At 44.4% G+C, this 24,053-nt stretch overlaps 1 protein-coding gene across 1 annotated transcript in view; it reads left to right on the top strand.

Annotated features, from left to right (window-relative positions):
• TRIO (trio Rho guanine nucleotide exchange factor) overlaps window positions 1-24,053 on the top strand; it is a 2,940,676-nt gene that overhangs the window by 836,809 nt on the left and 2,079,814 nt on the right. The window contains 1 exon segment of the mRNA XM_069730426.1: window positions 11,466-11,588. Within this exon segment, the coding sequence (XP_069586527.1) occupies window positions 11,466-11,588 (123 nt within the window).

The raw sequence follows: 24,053 nt of genomic DNA, 5'->3' as shown, positions 1-24,053 counted from the left end.
CCCTGCCATTACGAAGACCACCTAGTCCCAGACCCAGGGCATCTACTATTGTACCAGCGCCAGAGCCGATGCAAGTGGACCGGCTCAAGATGTCTGAGCAACGGCGCCAGGAGAGGCGCACCCAAGGCTTGTGTTTCTACTGTGGTAGTGCTGCCCATCTCCTCCGTGCTTGCCCTGATCGTCCGGAAAACTCCTCCGCCTAGGTCAGGTAAGAGAGGCCTCCCTAGGTGCAAGTGATACCTCTCAACCCCTTACACTTTCCGTTTTACTTCATGTCTCTTGTAAACGCTATTCTTTACTTGCCTACGTTGACTTGGGTGCAGCTGGGAATTTTATTAGACAAGAGGAGGTTGATAGATTTTCTGTTCCCGTTAGGACCCTAGAAAGTCCTCTTTTTCTTGCTTCAGTTGATGGTAAGCCCTTTGCAAGAGACTGTTACCCAGGTCACTCAGATAGTAGCGCTGCAAGTAGGGGTTTTACATAAAGAGAAAATTGCGTTTTACGTCTTAGCCAATATTTCTCATCCTGTTCTTTTAGGGTTACCCTTGCTGCGGACCCACGAGCCCGCATTTGATTGGCATAATGGCAATATCCTTTCTTGGGGGGATTCCTGTCAGACTCGGTGTCTGTCGTCAGTACGTCCTGTGGGTGACTCCTCCTCTTCCCTTGTTCTTTCTGGTCTGCCTTCTGTCTACTCTTCTTTTTCTGATGTTTTCAATAAGAAGGAAGCGGAGAGTCTTCCTCCACATCGGTCCTACGACTGTCCCATAGACCTGGTTCCTGGTACCATGCCTCCGCGAGGAAGAATCTACCCCCTCTCCCCTGCAGAGACTCAAGCCATGTCGGAGTACGTGCAAGAGAACTTAGCCAAAGGTTTCATTCGAAAATCCTCTTCGCCTGCAGGAGCCGGTTTCTTTTTCGTCAAGAAAAAAAACGGCTCTCTTCGTCCATGTATTGATTACAGAGGTTTGAACAACATAACGGTGAAGAACAAATATCCGTTGCCATTGATCTCAGAGCTTTTCGACCGTTTAAGAGGAGCACGAGTGTTCACTAAGCTGGATCTCCGTGGTGCATACAATCTGGTACGAATTTGTGCAGGAGATGAATGGAAGACCTCGTTTAACACTCGAGATGGCCATTATGAGTACCTGGTTATGCCTTTTGGACTCTGTAATGCTCCTGCTGTATTCCTAGAATTCGTAAATGACATCTTCAGAGATTGTCTGTATGTTAGTGTCGTGGTTTATCTTGACGACATTCTCATCTTCTCTCCGAATCTCTCCACTCATCGACGTGACGTCCGTCTTGTTTTACAACGTCTTCGTGAGAATCATCTTTTTGCCAAGATTGAAAAATGTGTCTTCGAGCAGTCAAGTGTACCTTTCCTGGGATATATCGTTTCTGATGCCGGTCTACGAATGGATCCAGCCAAAGTGTCTGCGGTTTTGGATTGGCCACGACCAGTAGGAGTTAAAGCCATTCAACGTTTCCTCGGCTTTGCCAATTACTATAGGCAATTCATCCCACATTTTTCTTCATTAACCAAGCCCATCTCGGCTCTTACTCGCAAAGGGATTGATTCCAACATTCCAACAACTGGTCTACAGAGTCGCAAAATGCTTTTCTCACCTTGAAACAGAGATTTGCTGAAGCTCCGGTGCTTCATCGTCCTGATGTCAACAGACCCTCTGTTCTTGAGGTGGATGCATCTTCCTTGGGGGTCGGAGCAGTTCTCTTACAAAAGTCAGCCTCTGGACGTATCGTCACGTGTGGTTTCTTCTCCAAGTCCTTTTCGTCTTCGGAACGAAATTACTCCATCGGAGACAAGTAACTGTTAGCCATTAAGTTGGCCTTAGAGGAGTGGTGTTATCTTCTCGAAGGGGCTGTTCACCCCTTTACTATATTTACGGACCATAAGAATCTGGCTTATGTGCAGTCGGCCCAAAGACTTAATCCTCGACAAGCTAGATGGTCCCTGTTTTTTGGACGTTTTGATTTTGAACTCCATTTTCGTCCTGGTGACAAGAATGTCAGAGCGGATGCTCTCTCACGGTCTTTTCAGCCGTTGGATGAGGTGGAGACTCCTGCACACATTATTGACCCTGCTAGGATCATTTCCGTTACTCCTTTAGAAGTGATCTCCTTACCTCCTGGGAAGACCTTCGTGGCAAGCGAGGACAGAAAGAAAGTACTACTCTGGGGTCATTCTTCCAAAATTGCTGGACATGCTGGAACTAAGAAGACCCTCTTTCTTATGGCTCGCCACTATTGGTGGCCGTCCCTTCGTCAAGATGTCCGAGATTTCATCGCTTCATGTCCTTCCTGTGCTAAAAACAAGGTTCCCCGGCAACTACCTTCCGGACTCTTACATCCGCTACCTATACCTTCCACTCCTTGGAGTCATATCGCCATGGACTTTATCACGGATCTCCCTCGCTCCTGTAATTGCTCCGTCATCCTGGTGGTTGTCGATTGATTTTCCAAAATGGCTCACTTCATTCCCTTATCTGGTTTGCCATCTGCCTCCGAACTGGCGAAGATCTTCATCCGCCATATCTTCCGACTTCACGGCTTTCCTCTTCATATTGTTTCGGACCGAGGAGTCCAGTTCACGGCACGATTCTGGAGAGCTCTGTGTGGCTTAATGAAAGTAACGCTAGATTTCTCCTCTGCTTATCATCCTCAGTCTAATGGCCAAGTGGAGCGCGTCAATCAAATTCTCACGTCCTATCTACGACATTTCTCCAATGCTCATCATAACGATTGGGTTTCCTTGCTTCCTTGGGCGGAATTTGCTTATAACAATCATCCTAATGAATCTTCTTCTAAATCTCCTTTCTTTGTGGTCTTTGGGCAACACCCTAGCATTCCTTTTCCCATTTCCAGCACTTCAGGCGTATCGGCGGCTGATTCTCTGTCCCTGGAGTTCTCCAAGATTTGGCTAGAGACTAAGGAGTCTCTTCTTAAGGCTACTGATCGTATGAAAAGGTTTGCAGATAAAAGACGGCTTGATGCTCCCCCATTTCAACCGGGGGATAAGGTTTGGCTCTCCTCTCGGTACATTAGGCTAAAAATCCCTTCTCATAAATTGGGACCTCGCTACATTGGGCCTTTTGAAATTTCTAGCCGAATCAATAAGGTGGCATATAAGTTAAAATTACCAGCTTCTTTGCGTGTGCCTAATGCCTTTCATGTCTCGCTCCTTAAACCTGCTGTATTTAATCGTCTTCACTCTTCGTCATCTTTTGCTCCTTCCTTTTCCTCTTCCGACGATCAGTTCGAGGTAAGAGATATTTTAGCTCAAAAGACGGTTAAGGGCCGAACGCTATTTTTGATTGACTGGAAGGGATTTGGTCCTGAGGAGATGGGAACCTCGAGAGAACATCAATGCACCCCATATTTTAAAGAGGTTTCTTTCCAGCTCTAAAAGAAGGGGGAGTAAGAAAGGGGGTACTGTCACGATCACCTATACTTACCTGTCCGGCCGGCACGCTCCCGACGTCCCTTCTTCTTCTGGTCAGCGCGGCTTCTCTGCTTCTCGGCGCATCTGCGGTCCGCGCATGCGCCGTAGGGTCTCTTCCGCCGCTCTGCCTGCTGGGAGGTTGTGACCCGGTGGCTCCGCCTCCAATATGGCGGCGCCCACCGGGTATTTCTGCTCGGCGCTCCCTCAGGTAAGCGCCTCTGTATCTTCGCTGTAGCGTGCTTGCTTGCGCCAGCGTTGTCTCTGGGTCCTTCCTTAGGTTCCTCTCTGTGTTCCGTTTCTCCGGTTCCTCCTTGTTCCTCCGGTTTTCCGCTGTTCCCTGTTCCTACTGGTTCTTGGTTTTGCCTTGTCCTTATATTTGTGTTTTTCCTTTTCAGCTCTCCGCCTCGTCTCCTCTGCGTTCCTGCTCCGCTGCTGCACCCAGTCGTCCCTTTGGCTCCGGCAGTTGCGGTACCATCCTCCTCGGGCCTGCTCCTAACGCTCCCTGTATAGGGGGTGCTTCCATCAGGTTTGCTCGCCCTGGGGGGCTCTGGGACCGTGACCCAGAGGGTCCACTATTGGGTTCGCTACGTCTCGTCGTCTCACCCCCGTATAGCATAATACAAGCCCTGCCGTGCGCCCAAACAGTGGTTTACCCCCACATATGAGGTATCATCATACTCAGGACAAATTGGACAACAACTTTCGTGGTTCAGTTTCTCCTTTTACCATTGGGAAAATAAAAAAATTGTTGCTAAAAGATCATTTTTGTGACTAAAAAGTGAAATGTTCATTTTTTCCTTCCATGTTGCTTCTGCTGCTATGAAGCACCTGAAGGGTTAATAAACTTCTTGAATGTGGTTTTGTGCACCTTGAGGGGTGCAGTTTTTAGAATGGTGTCACTTTTGGGTATTTTCAGCCATATAAACCCCTCAAACTGACTTCAAATGTGAGGTGGTCCCTAAAAAAAATGGTTTTGTAAATTTCGTTGTAAAAATGAGAAATCGCTGGTCAAATTTTAACCCTTATAACTTCCTAGCAAAAAAAAAAAATAGTTTCCAAAATTGTGCTTATGTAAAGTAGATGTGTGGGAAATGTTATTTATTAACTATTTTGTGTCACATAACTCTCTGGTTTAACAGAATAAAAATTCAAAATGTGAAAATTGCAAAATTTTCTAAATTTTCGCCAAATTTCCGTTTTTATCACAAATAAACACAGAATTTATTGACCTAAATTTACCGCTTACATGAAGCCCAATATGTCACGAAAAAACAGTCTCAGAACCGCTAGGATCCATTGAAGCGTTCCTGAGTTATTACATCATAAAGGGACACTGGTCAGAATTGCAAAAAACGGCCAGGTCATTAAGGTCAAAATAGGCTGGGTCATGAAGGGGTTAAATGAGGAAAAGCAGTGAGAAATGTAAAGCCATACGGATGTCATACGGATATACAGATGCGAGGAAATCGCATCATCGCATTGCAGACGGATTACACACGGATGACCATACGGAGAACATTGGTGCGATTCTCTGCCGTGAGAAACGGACCGATTTTTTAATATGTTATATGTGACTAACTCGCATAATTCCAGGATCTGTGTACCACACACATCAACTGGTCTTCAGTGACTCGACACTGGGTCTCATACTATATGATCCTGTCTCTATACTTCTGCTGTTACTTAGGAATAGGAAAAAGTGAGCGGAGCGCTCCCCTCACCTAACCACAGACACATATATACAGGGTGGTCCAAAAGTAGGTTGGCAATATGTGTAATAGGGTTATGAAGGGGGAGATTTATCAAACATGGTGTAAAGTGAAACTGACTCAGTTGCCCTTAGCAACCAATCAGATTCCACTTTTCATTCTTCATGGACTTTTTGGAAAATGATAGGTGGAATCTGATTGGTTGCTAAGGGCAACAGAGTCAGTTTCACAGATCCAGTTTTCACAGATAAACCTCCCCCAAAATGGCAAATAATTTAAATACAGATCAAAGAAAATGGATTTTAAGAGAATTGGAAATCTCAAAATGCTGAAACAGTTAGAGCAAATTGGGTTGAAAGATTTGGTACTCAAGCCCCAAAGAGACAAGCCATTTACCACATTCATGACAAATTCGATGCCACTGGCTCAATCCTTAATGCTCCAAAAACTGGTCGACCCAAAACAGCCTCTAGAGAAAATAATAAAGAACTTGTTGCTGAAACATTTGTTCAGAGTCCAAAAAAGTCCACCAGAAGAGTCTCTTTAGAATTGGGAATTTCACGAGCTTCCATCATGCGAATCCTGAAATCTATTGGGTGGAAAGCTTATCGTCCACATCTAATTCATGGTTTATTGGAGGATGATCCAGACTGGAGGCTGCAATTTAGTGAGATTATGCTTAACAAAATTGAAGAAAATCCAGTAGTTTTAGATAACATTATGTGGAGTGATGAAGCTTCTTTCAAATTATCTGGCTATATTAACAGACATACCGTATATACTCGAGTATAAGCCGACCCGAGTATAAGCCGACCCCCCTAATTTTGCCACATAAAACTGGGAAAACTTAATGACTCGAGTATAAGCCTAGGGTGAAAAATGCAGTACCTACCGGTAAATTTCAAAAGTAAAAATAGATACCAATAAAAGTAAAATTAATTGAGACATCAGTAGGTTAAGTGTTTTTGAATATCCATATTGAATCAGGAGCCCCATATAATGCTCCATAAAGTTTGATGGGCCCCATTAGATGCTCCATATTAAAATATGCCCCATATAATCCTGCATAAAGGGTAATAAGGGCCCCATAAGATGCTCCATAGAGGTATTTACCCTATATAGTGCTGCACAAGCGTTATGGCCCCATACAGATGCTCCGTACAGTCACTTGCCCCATATAATGCTGCACAAACGTTATGGCCCCATAAGATGCTCCGTACAGTCACTTGCCCCATATAGTGCTGTACAAGTGTTATGGCCCCATACAGATGCTCCATACAGCCACTTGCCCCTTATAGTGCTGCACATGCGTTATGGCACCATAAGATGCTCCACACAGCCACTTGCACCTTATAGTGTTGCACAAGCGTTATGGCCCCATACAGATGCTCCGCACAGCCACTTGCCCCTTATAGTGCTGCACAAGTGTTATGGCCCAATACAGATGCTCCGCACAGCCACTTGCCCCTTACAGTGCTGCACAAGTGTTATGGCCCCATACAGATGCTCCGCACAGCCACTTGCCCCATTTGCTTTTGCTGCCATAAAAAAAAATCACATACTCACCTCTCCGTCACGCAGGACCCCGGCACTTTTACCTGCTCCTCGTGCAGCTCCGTCTAAGGCACTGACGTTCAGCAGAGGGCGCGCACTGACTACGTCACCGCGCCCTCTGACCTGAGCGTCACTGCCAGAGGACGATGAAGACAGAGCCGCACTGGAACGAGGAGGAGGAGGGGTAAATATTGCGAAGCGCTTCGCTCCCCTCCCCGTATACTTAACTGCTCCTGGCGCTGTGTCCCTGCTTCTTCCCCGGCGCTGCATCTTCTTCCTGTATTGAGCAGTCAGCGTTACCGCTCATACATTAATGAATATGCGGCTCCACCTCTATGGGAGGTGGAGCCGCATATTCATTTCTGTAATGAGCGGTACCATGTGACCGCTCAGTACAGGAAGAAGCTGCAACACTGGAAGAAAGCAGGGACGTCCAGGGACCGTGCCGGGAGCAGGTAAGTATAAGTACACTGCCCTCGCGCCCCCCTCACCTCCCGACCCCGGGTATGACTCGAGTATAAGCCGAGAGGGGGACTTTCAGCCCAAAAAAATGGGCTGAAAATCTCAGCTTATACTCGAGTATACAGTACAGACCAAAGGGTTTAGACACACCTTCTCATTTAAAGATTTTTCTGTATTTTCATGACTATGAAAATTGTACATTCACACTGAAGGCATCAAAACTCTGAATTAACACGTGGAGTTATATATACTTAATTTCAGTTGTTTCACACTTTTTTGTTATGTCTTATATTCTAGGTTCTTCAAAGTAGCCACCTTTTGCTTTGATGACTGCTTTGCACACTCTTGGCTTTCTCTTGATGAGCTTCAAGAGGTAGTCACCGCAAATGGTCTTCCAACAATCTTGAAGGAGTTCCCAGAGATGCTTAGCACTTGTTGGCCCTTTTACCTTCACTCTGCGGTCCAGCTCACCCAAACCATCTCAATTGGGTTCAGGTCTGCTGACTGTGGAGGCCAGGTCATCTGGTGTAGCACCCCATCACTCTCCATCTTGGTTAAATAGCCCTTACACAGCCTGGAGATGTGTTTGGGGTCATTGTCCTGTTGAAAAATAAATGATGGTCCAACTAAACGCAAACCGGATGGAATATCATGCCGCTGCTTTATGATGCTGTGGTAGCCATGCTGGTTCAGTATGCCTTCAAATTTGAATAAATCCCCAACAGTGTCACCAGCAAGGCACCCCCACACCATCACACCTCCTCCTCCATGCTTCACGGTGGGAACCAGGCATGTAGAGTCCATCCGTTAACCTTTTCTGCGTCACACAAAGACACGGTGGTTGGAACCAAAGATCTCAAATTTGAACTCACCAGACCAAAGCACAGATTTCCACTGGTCTAATGTCCATTCCTTGTGTTCTTTAGCCCAAACAAGTCACTTCTGCTTGTTGCCCGTCCTTAGCAGTGGTTTCCTAGCAGCTATTTTACCATAAAGGCCTGCTGCACAAAGTCTCCTCTTAACAGTTGTTGTACAGATGTGTCTGCTGCTAGAACTCTGTGTGGCATTGACCTGTTCTCTAATCTGAACTGCTGTTAACCTGCGATTTCTGAGGCTGGTGACTCGGATAAACTTATCCTGAGAAGCAGAGGTGACTCTTGGTCTTCCTTTCATGGGGCGGTCCTCATGTGAGCCAGTTTCTTTGTAGCGCTTGATGGTTTTTGCCACTGCACTTGGGGACACTTTCAAAGTTTTCCCAATTTTTCGGACTGACTGACCTTCATTTCTTAAAGTAATGATGGCCACTCGTTTTTCTTTACTTAGCTGCTTTTTTCTTGCCACAATACAAATTCTAACTGTTTATTCAGTAGGACGATCAGCTGTGTATCCACCAGACTTCTGCACAACACAACTGATGGTCCTAACCCCATTTATAAGGCAAGAAATCCCACTTATTAAACCTGACAGGGCACACCTGTGAAGTGAAGACCATTTCCAGTGACTACCTCTTAAAGCTCATCAAGAGAAAGCTAAGAGTGTGCAAATCAGTCATCAAAGCAAAAGGTGGCTACTTTGAAGAACCTAGAATATAAGACATAATTTCAGTTGTTTCACACTTTTTTGTTAAGTATATAATTCCACATGTGTTAGTTCACAGTTTTGATGCCTTCAGTGTGAATGTACAATTTTCAAAGTCATGAAAATACAGAAAAATCTTTAAATGAGAAGGTGTGTCCAAACTTTTGGTCGGTACTGTATACGGTAAAGGTACCTTCACACTGAACAACTTTCCAACAAGAACGACAAGGATCCGTGACGTTGCAGCGTCCTGGATAGCGATCTCGTTGTGTTTGACACGCAGCAGCGATCAGGATCTTGCTGTGACATCGCTGGTCGTCGCTGAAATTCCGGAACTTTATTTGGTCGTCAGGTCGGCGTGATTCGTCATATTTGACAGCAAAAGCAACGATGCCTGCAATGTTTTTCCATGGAGCAACAACCAGCGAGAACGATAAGTACGTGATTGGATCACTCCTGCATCGTTCTGCTGTTGCTGGTGTTTGACGTCTCCTAGCGACCTAAACAGCGACGCTGCAGCGATCGGCTCGTTGTCTATATCGCTGCAGCGTCGCTTAATGTGACGGTACCTTAATTGTATTTACTGATATAATGAGAACATGCATTTAACATTAGAGCAACAACTAAATGAGTCTGGTGTCAATGTTTAGGGTGGTATTTCAAGTTTTGATGTTTTTGGACCTTTTTTTTTTATGGAACAGTCACAGGTGATAAGTATTTTGAAATTCTAATGAGTCAAGTTGTTCCCCAGTTACTGCAACAGCCTAATTAAAATGACCTTTATTTCCAACAAGATGGGGCTCCTCCACATTATTCAAGAGTAGTCCCCGAGTATATTGATGAAACATTTCCTAATAAATGGATTGGCCGAAGAGGCCCACTTGATTGGCCAGCACGTTCACCAGACTTGACCCCAATGGATTTTTTCTTTTGGGGAGTACTCAAGAATAATAATAATAATATAATAATAATAATAATAATCTTTATTTATATAGCGCCAATATATTCCGCAGCGCTTTACAGTTTAACCGTTTCAAACACAACAGTCATAAGTAGCAACGTTAACATTACAATAATTAAAGTGAAAGAACAAAGTTTGTAGTCGAAAACCAAAAAAGTGTAAGTGATTTGAAAAATTACATAAGAGATGCATTTCAGGAAATTAATACCCAAAGAGACGTGTGCAAAAATGTTTGTCGAAGCGTAAGAGGCAGACTTCAAAGCTGTACACATTGTGATGGAAAACCGTTTGAGCACCTGCGTTAATAAAATTTAAGGGCTTTTGTATTATTGTTCAAAATAAAATGTAATTCTCAATGTTATTCTTGTGTTAGTAAATATAATTTTATATATAAATAAAAATAAATGTTATTATTTTCTGTCCACCTACCTTTGGACCACCCTGTATGGATATACTGTGTATATATATATATATATATATATATATATATATATATATATATATATATATATATATATATATCTGTATTGTGAAATTGTGCTGGTGTTTATATTTCTCTCCATTGCTATTTATATAACACCTTCACCTCAAACGTCTAGATATATGCGGTTACACTGTGAGGTATCTGGTCTTTGACCTTTACATTTTGTAGCCCTAGGCACCATTTGGATATATATATAATAGGATTAAAAATAATTCCACAGTGCATAAACCCTTACCGACTGGGCAAGTTTGTTTTTCTGGTTTTGTTTTTTTTTTTCTTTCGTTCTTTCAAAAGCCATAACTTTTTTTATTTTTACATCGATATAGCTGAATGTGAGCTTGTTTCTTTGCAGGATGAGTTGTAGTTTTGAATTCACATTGAGTAGTAAACTGTATTGAAAAGTGGGTAAAAATTACAAGTGGTGGAAATTGCACAAATACTGCAATTCTGAAATAGTTGGTGTGGATTTTTCTTCATTGTCCTGTAAAAATAACCTGACAATATGATTCTCCAGGTCGGTATAATTACAGCGATGCTTGTGTATTTTTTAATATCTATTTTTTTTAAGTGGTGAAAATAAATCAGAAATTTGTCAAAATAAATACAATAAAATAGCTTGCTGCCATTTTCCAAAACCTGCCGTATGATGTTGTAATGAGTGATTCATTACTTAAATTTAAGAGGGGACTGGATACCTTTCTGGAAAAGTATAATGTTACAGGGTATATACCCTAGATTCCTTGATAGGGCGTTGATCCAGGGAACTAGTCTGATTGCCGTATGTGGAGTCAGGAAGGAATTTTTTTCCCCAATGTGGAGCTTACTCTTTGCCACATGGGGTTTTTTTGCCTTCCTCTGGATCAACATGTTAGGGCATGTTAGGTTAGGCTATGGGTTGAACTAGATGGACCTATAGTCTTCCTTCAACCTTAATAACTATGTAACCTGTAACATTTTAATTTATCTATTGATTGCTCTGTGCGAGGATTTTTTTTTTGCATACTACTGGATTTGTCAAAAGCTGATCAAGCAATAAACATACAGTAAGTTTGCATCATAAATGGAGGTTCTTGACTACAAGTGATTTTGGTTCTTGAAACCTAAAAGTAGTACCCAGCCTAATGATTATTTTTGATTGCTGGTCAAATCTTGAAGAACAATTAGTGACCATTGCTTAAAATCTGCCATTGATTCGTCTCTGCAACCCACTGGTAACTACTTCTTATTCCCCTTATTTATTAACCTATATAGGTGCTGGATTGGATTGAGAACCATGGAGAAGCATTTCTTAGTAAACACACAGGAGTAGGAAAGTCTCTTCACAGAGCAAGGGCATTACAAAAACGTCATGAGGATTTTGAGGAAGTTGCACAGGTAAATATCCACCAAATGATTGCTATGAAAATAAATTAAAAGTATAGTTGTTTGTGTTGTAGAGATTCACTCACTCTTGGCAGTGGTTGAAGTTTATGCACAGACATTTGGTGTCTTGATCACACAGAAAGATTTATTGAACGTCCATAAACTTCCAGCATACAAACACAAATAGCCTCTTCTGTACACAAAAGGTATAATATAAAAAACAGTTCATACACAGGAACATACAGGCTCATCCATTTAGATATGGCAGGTCTTAGAGATGGGCGAACCTGAGCAATAAAGTTCGATGTCCGTGCCCGAACAATAGGTGTTCGGTACGGACACCAAACACTGACTTCACCAGGAAGTTCATGTCATTGTTCATGTTCGGCCTCTGAGCACTGGTTGGTTATCAAGAATAGAAGGGGCCCCACTCCTGATTTTTTATTGAAATAAATAATTTGAAAAAAGCGTCGTGGGGTCCCCCCCATTTTTGATGACCAGCCAAGCTAAAGCAGACAGTTGGTGGATTGTATTTTCAGGCTGGTAATGGATATTTTAACCCCACTACAGCCAAAAATAGCAGCCCCCAGTCACCCAGAAAAGGCACATCTATTATATGCACCAATTCTGTCTCTTTGCCCAGCTCTTCTTACTTCCTCTGTACCTGTGCCAATTTGGGTTCATATTTGTGGGATTAATGTCACCTTTGTATTGTCAGGTGACATCAAGCCTACAGATTAGTAATGGAGAGGCATCTATAAGACTCCTCTCCATTACTAATCCTATAGTTGAATTGTAAATAAACACACAGCCAGAATAAAGTCTTTTATTTGAAATAAGACAAAAAACACTTTTACTTTATTATTTAAAAATAACAAACACAATTATACTTACCTAATGCCCATTCCATTGAATCTCTCATCTCCTGTAATAAAATAAAAAAACAACAATATCCCTCACCTGTCCGTCATTCTGTCCCACGCCATAATCCATGTCTTGAGGATAAACTGTTTTCAACCTAGATGGGGCCAAGATGCGACCGTTCAGGCTGAGAACTACTGGGGAATGAGGAGCTGCGAGCGTAGCATCAGTGACTAGCGGTGACATCATCGAGGTTACTGACTATCATATTGGCTGTGTTCCCAGCCGGGCGAATGAACTGCAGTGACCTCGGTGAGATCACCACTAGGTCTGTGAGAAAGTCTCATGGTGTAGTGCTGATCTCATAGAGTTTACCAATTTCTCACAGTGAACTGCGGTGAACTCTCTGAGCTCAAAGCTGCACTGTGAGAGCTTCTCACTGTGCTAGCGGGGATCTCACTGAGGTCACCGCAGTTCATTTGCCCGGCTGGGAACATATGCCTCAATGACCTTCGGTAACCTTGATGACATCGCTGCTGGCAATTGATGCTTCACTTGCAGCAGCTCATTCATCAGTGGTTCTCAGCCTGAACAGTCGCATGTTGGCACCGTTCATTTTGAAAACTGTTTGTCCCCCAGATATGGATTACGTAGTGGGACATAATGACTGACAGGTGAGGGATATTTTCAAAAATGAGAAACGTAGCAGCACTCTGTAGAGACCAATATATATGCGAACACAAAATCTATCATAATTGCTGAGTAAACTGTAATAAAAAGTAAAAAAAAAAATTACGTACGAAAGTAAAGGTTCTTAGCGCATAAATTAGTCAATTAATTTGAGCCCATCAAACGCGACAAGGTGGCACTTCTCTGATGGGTCCTATCATCTAATAAATGCGTCTCTTGTGCTTGTAAAAGTCTACAGTGTGAATGGGCAAAAATACCTCTCATGTGTTACAAACTTTCACATTAAAGTAAGCTGCTAGGAAACAGAGTTGATTATAAACAACACCCTTAGGCTGATGGGTGGGGTGCAGAGTCAGAAAGGAGGAGGTAACAACCTCCAATGGATAACTGCATAGAACAAAAAAACTGACCAGCACCTCCATATAGTATGAACAGATGCCTACTGCAATGAATACATAGCTTGCAAAAAGGAGGAACGCAGCAGCATTCTGTAGAGACCAATGTATGCGAACATAGATCACCGTTAGGACTGTGAGAAAGTCTCATGCTGTAGCGCTGACCTCAGAGAGTTCACCGATTTCTGTCAGTGAACTGCAGTGAGCTCAACGTTTCACTGTGAGACTTTCTCACTTTGCTAGCGGGGATCTCACTGAGGTCACCGCAGTTCATTTGCCTGGCTGGGAATGTAGCCTCTGTGACCTGCAGTAACCTTCATGACGACACTGCTAGTAATTGATGCTTAGCTTGCAGCAGCTCATTCATCAGTGGTTCTCCGCCTGGACAGTTGCATGTTGGCACCGTCCATTTTGAAAACTGTTTATCTCCCAGATATGGATTACATAGTGGAACAGAATGACAGACAGGTGAGGCATATTGTTGCTTTTTAATTTTTTGCTTTATTACAGGAGACGAGAGATTCAATTACTATAAGACTAGTAATGGATAAGTGTCTTATAGATGCCTCTCCATTACTAATCCATGGGCTTCATGTCACCTGACAATACAAAGGTGACATCAACCCCACAAATATGAACCCCACTTGCCACCGCTACAGGGCAAGTGGGAAGAGCTGGGCAAAACACCATAATTGGCACATCTAATACATGCTCTTTTTCTGCGTGGCTGCGCGATGCTATTTTTAAGCTGAGGGGGCAAGGTCCATGGCTCCTTACCAGCCTGAGAATACCTACCCCCAACTGTCTGCTTTAGCTTGGCTGGTTCTCAAAAATTGGGGGAACACCACACCGTTTTTTTTTCTATTAAAAATCGGAGTGGGGACCCCTTTATTTTTGATAACCAGCCTTGCTGAAGCTGAGTGTTGCCGCCCCCAGCTTTGAGTTTTACCTGGCTGGTTATCAAAAATACAGGGGAACATACGCTGTTTTTTGTTTTAAATCATTTATTTACAGTGCAGGCTGATGAGTACTCCCATCAGCTGCTGTCTGCTCTTGCTGTTATTAGCAACAGCAGGTGTAGGTTGATGGGAGCAGTAGCCCCATCAACCAACACCATTGACCAAAGGTAACCTATTTACCTCCAATCACAGCTGCGGTTTCACACTGTCACTTTATAGCTTGGGAACCGCAACCTTTACCGTGCCGTGGAACAGAAGCAGTGTTTGCCGCACTGTCATGCACATGACAGTATGGCAAACAATGGATTTTCAGCCTCCCCCCCCCCCCCATTCAAGTGAAGGAGAAATGGTCGAAATAAAAAAAACACATTACTTTCAGACCTCAAATAATACAAAGAAAACAAGTTCATAATCATCTAGAAACAACAATACTAATGTTTTAACTCAGAGAGAGTTCAGAAATCAATATTTTGTGGAATAACCATGATTTTTAATCACAGCTTTTATGCGTCTTTGCATGCATTTCACCAGTCTTTCACACTGCTTCTGGCGCAAAAATGTAAGCAGTTCTTCTTTGTTTGATGGCTTGTGACTATCCATCATCCTCTTGATTACATTTCGGAGGTTTTCAATGGGGTTTAGGTCTGGAGATTGGGCTGCCCATGACAGGGTTTTGATGTGGTGGTCTCTTAATTTTTGCCAGAGCTGTATGTTGTTTAGGCACACTGTGGGCCTCAGAAGAGAGGGGGGCATTTAGATTTGGGAGCAGATAATTTTATGAATTTCTTTTGGCGGTTGATGAGCTATATCATTTTTCCAGCGCCTTTGTACTACCAGTAATATGGAAGCCCCCTATATTTCCATTAACAGATGACAGACCTGAGTGGATACTTGCTTTTTTGTGGACTGAGTTGAATCTTTTATTGGGAACGTTTTACAAAACGTTTAGGATCACATTTATCTTGCACTCTACGCTGAACACTTACTTTGGGGTTTCCATCTAAATCTCTGAGTGACGTGATTCAGATGAAACCACAAGGGATCCATTCACTATAATGTGGCAGCAGAGTTACTCTGGACTCAGTTTGGCCTCTGTTCAGCAGTGTCCTTCTTTTCAGAAGTGCACAAAAATGTGGCGAACGGCACTTTTTATTCAATCCTAAAAAGACGGACACCGCCAGATCACAGGTCAGACTGCGTCCACAGTGACTCCATTTGCCTAATTATAGGGAATTTTTTGCCAGATGTTCCATCTCAATCACGTATTTGAGAGAATTACACTGAAACCCCGATGCAAGCGCAGGATATATGTGCGCCAAGCCTTACTGCGATCTTTGGGAGGCAGAAATAAAAAATAAACAGCATGTGAACAATTTGTTAGATTTATTTTTTACACTGTTTCTCGTGCGGTATAAGTGATTAGGTGACTTTATTCTTCGGGTCGGTGTGATTACAGTGATACCATATTTATATTGGATTTTTATGTTTGGCTGATGTCGCACACTAAAAGATGCTTTTTAATGCAAAAATAATTTTTCAATTGTCATATTCTGAGAGCTATAATTTTTCCATATTTTGGCCCACAGAGTGATGGGATGGCTTGTTTATTTGTGGAATTTTTTTGTTGGTACCATTTTCAGACACATGACATTTTCTGATCGCTCTCTTTTCCGATTTTGGGAGGCAGAATGAACAAAAATGAGCAATTCAGGTTTTTTTGTTCGGGGGTGTAGATGTCAATCCTCGTGTGTTTAAAGTTATAAGGTAGTTTTATTCTTCGGTTCAGTATGATTATAGCGATACCACACTAATTTTTTTATGTTTTGACGCTTTTACACAATAAAAACTATTTTATAGAAAAAAAAAATATTATTTTTGCATCGCTTTATTCTGAGAACTATAGCTTTTTTATTTTTCCATTGTTGGAGCTGTATCACATCTTGTTTTTTTGCGGGACAAGATGACGTTTTCAGCGGTACCAGGTTTAATATCAATTTCTTTGATCACATTTTATTCCACTTTTTGTTCGGCAGTATGATGATACAGCATTGTTTTTTATTAATTTTTTTATGGTTGTTACGTGTTACGGAACCACTCAGCACCCAGAATATGTTGTGCAGTTATATGTATGTATAATAGGTTCCATGTGAGATGCATGTCCCTAATGCATCAGCCCACAGGCTACGCCCCATGGCAGAGGGGACACGATATTCCCCTTTTGTCCGCCACCCCACCTTTGTAATTCCCACAGTAAATATGTGGCTATTGTAATGTATGTCTGGCCTGCCGCTTTTCTATTGGCCTGCCCTCTGTATCTGTGTTATATATTCTGTGTCCTGTGAGTAAAGTGTTGTCAGAGTGGAAATACGTGGAGAAGCAGTGATCTTTTATATGCGCCCATGTAACCAAGGAATTCCAGCCAGCATCCTTCATTCAGACTCCAGCCAAAGCAAAGTGGACCTCCAGAAACACGGGGTAGTACTAAAAAGGTACCCCAGATTGGTAGACCCCGTTACACTGGTGGCAGACAGTGGGATATGATACCCCTTCTACAGGAGGAAAGGAATGAATGGAAAACAACTACCAGAAGTTAAAGATGATTACATTAAAAAGTCTGGTGGAAGCCCGAGGGTTGATCGCCAGCAACAAAACAAGCGGATTTGATAGCACCCATCATGGAACACGACAGTGCAGCGCCCCCAAATGTGAATGTGGAGGAGACTGAATTCCAGAGGGAGGTAAAGAACAGACTGGCGTTCTATGGCCCAAACCCTGCAGTAGAGATCATACGACAGGTGATGGCTGATGTGCGTACTGATCTGAAGGAAAAGATGGCCGAGCGGACCAGGATAGAGCTAACCAAGATGGAGATGGCAGAACGGACCAAAGTGGAGCTGGCCAAGATGGAGATGGCAGAGCAGAGAGAGGAGAGTCAGCGAGCAGGGGGAGGTCTGGCCTTCAACCAGGTACCTTCAACAGTAAGCCACAAAAAGATCCAGTATAATGCCTTCCGACAGTTAGGAGAGGCAGAGGAAGACATTGATGGCTTTCTGCAGGACTTTGAGCGGCAGTGTGCCCTTCATCAAGTGAAGCCGGAGAAACGGGTTCAGATTCTGGCCAGCAAGCTGTCAGGCCGGACAGCGGACGCCTATCGCACGGTACCTGATGAGGACTGTATGGACTATGAGCGGATCAAAGAAGTGATCTTGGCCCGGTATGTGCTGACACCAGAGGCATACCGCCAAAAGTTCCACAGACTTATAAAACGCGTAACCGATACCCACGCTGAATGGGCCTGTAAATTACGGTGGTCACTGCTACAGTGGGTACAAGGGAGCCAAGCAACCACTAAGGAGGACGTCCTCCATCTCTTCTTGTTAAAATGATTCTTTAATGGACTAACCCTCCGAGACACAGATGACTTAGGGACAGGCGGCCAACGACTCTTGAGGAAGCCGCTCATCTGACCGATGAACATCATGATGCCAGGAGGCCGCAGTTGTCCGGATCAAAGATGGTCACTAGGGGCCCGCCCATGGACCTGGAGGGCCCCAAACCACCAAAGATTGTAGGGGGACCAGCTAGAAACCCGGCCTACCACAGTCCCCCTGGGGCGCGATGCCACACCTGCCGTCAGCTGGGCCACCTGCAAAGACAATGTCCCAACCGGACTCAGCATACCCAGTGGCCAAAGGCCGGAACAGCTACCTTCAGCCAGGCTGCTGTACACTGCTACCAAGGCGAAGCTGACCCGACATTGGGGGCTACGACTAACAAAGGGGTGGAAGAGATGGAGGAAGTGCTGCATGAAGTAGACCCCATGCAGGCCGCCCGGGCAGATAATCGACAACAGCAATGACAGGTCGTGTGGGTTAATGGGAAACGCATGCAGGGACTAAGAGATTCCGGGGCAACTTTGACCCTTGTGAAGCCTCACCTCGTTCGGGACCAAGATAAGACAGACCGGACAGTGGCAGTCCGTGTAGCAGGGGGAGCTATACATCGACTGCCCACTGCCAGTATTCACCTGAACTGGGGAGTTGGGGATGGCCTTGTTGAGGTCGGCTTGATGGAGGATTTGCCTGCAGACGTCTTGCTGGGAAATGACTTGGGGCCCATGTTGTCTGCCTTCTCAGTTGCCCCTCTGGCTGAGACATATTCTATGACCACCCGAAGACCAGCTCGAGCTGCAGAGGCGGAATCACACTCAGAGGAGGCCCAGGTAAGACATCCCAGCCCTACACGTATTCCCATAGCCAGACACATTTCTTGGGCCACCCCAGATGAATTTAAGAGGGAGTTACTTGAGGATCCTTCATTGGAGGGATATCGTGAGAAGGCACAGGAGGGGAGAGGGGTACTGGAAGGGGAACAGTTTGTATGGAAGCAGGGACTCCTCTACCGGATCACAGAGCAGCACCACACAGGGACGAGCCCCACTATAAAACGACAGCTGGTAGTTCCCAAGAAGTATAGGCAGGAGTTACTGCGAATCTCTCATGACATACCCTTGGCTGGGCACTTCGGCGTCAGTCTCACCTGGCATCGTCTGACACAAAACTTCTTTTGGCCGGGGGTAACCTATGATGTTCGTCAGTACTGCGAGACCTGTGACAGTTGCCAGCGCATTGGCAAGAGGGGGGATCGATGCAAGGCCAAATTATGCCCCTTCCCCATTGTGGAAGAACCATTTAGCCGAGTAGTGGTCGATCTGATAGGGCCGTTAGCCAAACCCAGTCCGTCAGGGAAAAGGTATATATTGACAGTGGTAGACTATGCCACACGGTATCCAGAGGCGGTTGCGTTACCTAACATACTGGCAGAGACGGTGGCGGCCGCCCTGCTCCAGGTTTTCTCACGGGTTGGATTTCCCCGGGAGATTATCTCGGCCTGCAGGAGCTGACCCAGGTTGTACGTGAGAACATACAGGCGACCCAGTGGCGCCTGTGAATATGGTACGATCGGAGGGCCAGAGAGCGCACCTTGGAAATAGGACAGAAGGTCCTGGTGTTAGAGCCCACTAAGCAGAACAAATTCCAAGCTGCAAGGCAGGGGCCCTACCAGGTAGTGGGGAAAATAGCCGACACAACCTATAATGTCGCCGATTGTGACGACCCCAGGGTTATCCGCATGTTCTACGTGAATATGCTGAAGCCCTATCGGGAGCGCCCTGAAGAGGTAGTGGCCATCTGTGAACCTGAAGCAGAGGATTTAGCCTCACTTCCCTTGCCCGGTGTCTTAGGGGAAAGGACTCAGTCTAAAACATGGGACCAGGTACACTTGGGTGAAGACATATGCCCCCGGGAGAGACAGCAGATGGAGGAGTTGTTGAGGCAGCGACAGAGGATGTTTTCGGGGAGACCAGGGTACACTCGCCTGGCACAACACAAGGTTGAGACCCAGGATCAGACCCCCCTGCGACAAAACCCCTTCCACGTTCCTGACAAGAGATACAAGAGATGATGCGTTTAGGGGTCATTGAAGAGTCAGATAGTCCCAGGGCATTCTGTTGTGAATTCCGTTCTTGGGCTCCCTCCGGTGGTTGTAAATGGCACTTTTGTGAATTCTGCCCTTGGGCTCCCTCTGGTGGTTTTGAGTGGAACTGCTGCTCCTTGGGTTTAGCTTTAGCAGCTGCTTTCACTAATCGTCTCTCCTGGCTCTGCTATTTAACCTGGCTCTAGTCTTCAGCCTATGCCACTTGTCAATGTTCTCTGGCTGGATTCACATCTCTGCTTGGATTCTCCTGGTTTCCTGACCAGTTCTGCTAAGATAAGTTCTGGCTTTGCTCATTTCAGTCCACATGTTGTTGTGGACTATTGTTCTGTGCATTCTATTTTTGTCCAGCTTGTTATTATGGATTTTTTCTGTTAGCTGGAAGCTCTGGGAAGCAGATTTACCCTCCACACGTTTAGTCAGGTGTGGAGATTTTGTAAACTCTGTGTGGATTGTTTTGTAGTTTTTATACTGACTGCACAGTATCCTTTCCTGTCCTATCTATCAAGCTAGACTGGCCTCCTATGCTAAAATCTGATTTCATCTCTGCGTATGTTATTTCCCCCTCCTCTCACCGTCAATATTTGTGGGGGGCTATCTATCCTTTGGGGATTTTCTCTGAGGCAAGATAGGTTTCCTGTTTCCATCTTTAGGGGAAGTTAGACCTTAGGCTGTGCCGAGGGGTCTAGGGAGCGTCAGGTACCCCCCACGGCTATTTCTAGTTGCGCTGCTAGGTTCAGGGTCTGCGGTCAGTACAGATACCACCTCCTTCAAAGCTTGTCTCATGTTGTTCCTAAACCACCAGATCATAACAGCATCCCCTGTATTGTTAGTGCCCAAGAAGGATGGAACTACACGGTTTTGTGTAGACTATCGTAAGCTCAATGAGAAAACAGTTACGGATGCATATCCCATGCCGCGTGTGGATGAGTTGTTAGACCGGCTGGCGGAGGCAAAGTATTTGACCACCATCGATCTATGCAAAGGCTAATGGCAGATTACCCTTAGTCCTGACGCTATTCCCAAGTCGGCATTTGTCACCCCGTTCGTTCCAAAGGCTGGCTAACCGGCTTCTGGATGGTCTCCAGGACTATGCTTGTGCCTACCTGGACGACATCACCATCTACAGTGTGACATGGGAAGAGCATCTAAATCACCTAGAGACAGTATTGGACAGGATCCACCAGGCCAGAATCACCCTGAACCTAAACAAGTGTCACATGGGCAAAGCAGAGGTTCAGTATTTAGGGCATTGGTTGGGAAGTAAGAAACAGCGACCAGAACCAGCCAAGATTGAGGCCATAGCCAAATGGCCCACCCCACTCACTAAAACCCAGGCCATGGCGTTTCTAGGCACAGCGGGGTATTACAGGAAATTTGTTCCCAATTACAGCAGCATAGCCAAGCCCCTTACTGATCTGATTCGTAAGAACCAACCCTGCCAGGTAATCTGGACCCCAGATTGTGAGGAAGCCTTCCGCCAACTAAAGGATGCCCTCACCAATACCCCTGTATTGGCCGCACCCGATCCAACAAAGCGTTTCCTTGTTCACACAGATGCTTCTGTGTTTGGATTGGGGGCAGTACTGAGCCAAGTCGGGCCGGACGGCCAAGAACACCTGGTAGCTTACCTCAGTCGGAAACTACTGCCCCGTGAAGTAAGCTATGCGGCCATCGAGAATGAGTGCCTGGCGGTAGTATGGGCACTCAAAAAGTTGCAACCATATTTGTATGGATGACAGTTTTCCCTCCTAACGGACCATAATCCTCTAGTCTGGCTTAATCGGGTCTCCGGAGACAACGCCAGATTGCTGCGGTGGAGTTTAGCCCTACAACCTCTGGACTTCACCATCCACTACAGAATCGGCAAACAAAACGGTAACACCGATGGACTAAGTCGAGAAACGGAACTTGTACCAACCCCATAATCTTCGGTCATTCCCAAACCGATCCGTTAAGGATCAGACTGTGTATGCCGATCGCGTCGCTGAAAGGGGGAGCTGTGTTATGGAACCACTCAGCACCCAGAATATGTTATGCAGTTATGTATGTATAATAGGTTCCATGTGAGATACATGTCCCTAATGCATCAGCCAACAGGCTGCGCCCCTGGGCAGAAGGGACACAATATTCCCATTTTGTCTGCCCCCCACCTTTGTAATTCCCACAGTAAATATCGGCAGGCTCTGCTGGCCACCTGCGGCTTTTGTAATGTATGTCTAGCCTGCCGCTTTTCTATTGGCCTGCCCTCTGTATCTGTGTTATATATTCTGTGTCCTGTGAGTAAAGTGTTGTCAGACTGGAAATACGTGGAGAAGCAGTGATCTTTTATATGTGCCCATGTAACCAAGGAATTCCAGCCAGCGTCCTTCATTCAAACTCCAGCCAAAGCAGAGTTGACCTCCGGAAACAAGGAGTGGTACTAAAAAGGTACCCCAGATTGGTAGATCCCGTTACAATGGTGTTCACTAAAGTGGTTAACTAGTTTTACAGGTCGGGTTGTTCCGGACACGGTTATACCAAATATGTGTATTTTTTTTTGTTAATTTTTTTTTCATACAAATATTTATTTATGGATGCAATATCTTTTGATTTTTTTATTGTTTTTTTTTTAATATATTTTAAAATTAGTAAAATAAAAATCAATTTTGTCTATGGGACAGTTTTCTGCAGGCTGGATCGCTTGTCTAGCATGGGGATGCAGCAGCATCCCTATGCTGTGAAAACTTTCAGCTCTGCACTGACAGAGAAAGTTGCAGATCATTCTCTGAGCATGATCTAGCAGCCCTCCTAGCTCAGGTGACCCAAATGTCATCATGATGACATCTGGTCACCAAGGCAACGATCAGGACCCCACATCATGCGGCGGAGGGGCTGTCATCCCTCTGCTGGTTCCCAGAATGCTGCAATTGAGTTTGATTGATTTTGATCACAGCATTTAGGGGGTTAAAGTGCCGGAAACGGTGCTGGACCATTTCTGGCATTTTGTGTCGTGTGTCAGCTGTCAGATTCAGAAACACCATGTGTGCGCGCACGATCGCCATACAGTAATAATACCTCCCTGGTCAATAAAGCCCAGGGCGCGTGGATGTATTATTACTGCAAATGTTAGAAAGAGGTTAAATAAACCTCTCAGCACTGCAGCCTTTTCTGGGGGGTTTTTGCATCAGAGAGGCTATCACCTAGGTGACACATACACCACTCAGGACTTTACCCTCTCCTACAGTGCGTATACATACTGCAGGAAAGATATATATCTTTGTACCGTGTTAGCCAGTAGATAGAAAATATTTAGAATTGAGAGTCCTCAGGAGTTGATACCTTTTAATGGCTAGCTGAAAAAATGATAACAAATTGCAAGCTTTCGAGACTACTCAGGCCTCTTCATCTATGCCTGATGAAGAGACCTGAGTAGTCTCGAAAGCTTGCAATTTGTTACCATCTTTTCAGTTAGCAATTAAAAGGTATCAACCACTGAGGACTCTCAAATCTAAATATTTTTCTATACATACTACATACATTCACACACACTCTCCCTCTATATGCATTTGTCTTTTTTTATAGTAAAACGCAAAAACAAAATTCACTCCTCAACATTTTCAACAAGAAGAAGTAAAATGGTAGGGATTTATGAAAATCACAGAATCGATTGACATGTTAATAATATGCCAATGAAAAATGGAAGTAAAATGTTCAAAACATCTGGAACTTTTTAATATAATACATGTATGCCATATGCATAAATACGTGGACTTGCACGCTTTGACATCTCTTATCAATGAGGTTATTAATGGCCGCATGCTGCTTGTGTCTCTGGACTTGTCTTTCATGGAGCACATCTGGGACCTCATTAGTGAGCAGTTGTAAAGGGAGCTGCCAGCAGCTCATCCTGATAATTTGTGTTCCCAAGTTCATTCAGTGTGGCAGAACATTCTTCATAGAAAATTGATAACCTAATTGATACCGTGCCTATGCGTGAAAGTATGTATGGTGCTAATACTTCATACTTAATAAATTGAAATGTTAACAAAATGTTTTAATTTCCTCAACATTTCAATATCATTATCATGTCTATCAAT

Source organism: Ranitomeya imitator, chromosome 6, assembly GCF_032444005.1.
Source record: "Ranitomeya imitator isolate aRanImi1 chromosome 6, aRanImi1.pri, whole genome shotgun sequence".
NCBI classification, from domain to species: Eukaryota; Metazoa; Chordata; class Amphibia; order Anura; family Dendrobatidae; genus Ranitomeya; species Ranitomeya imitator.
This window is presented reverse-complemented; position numbering and strand designations above follow the sequence as displayed.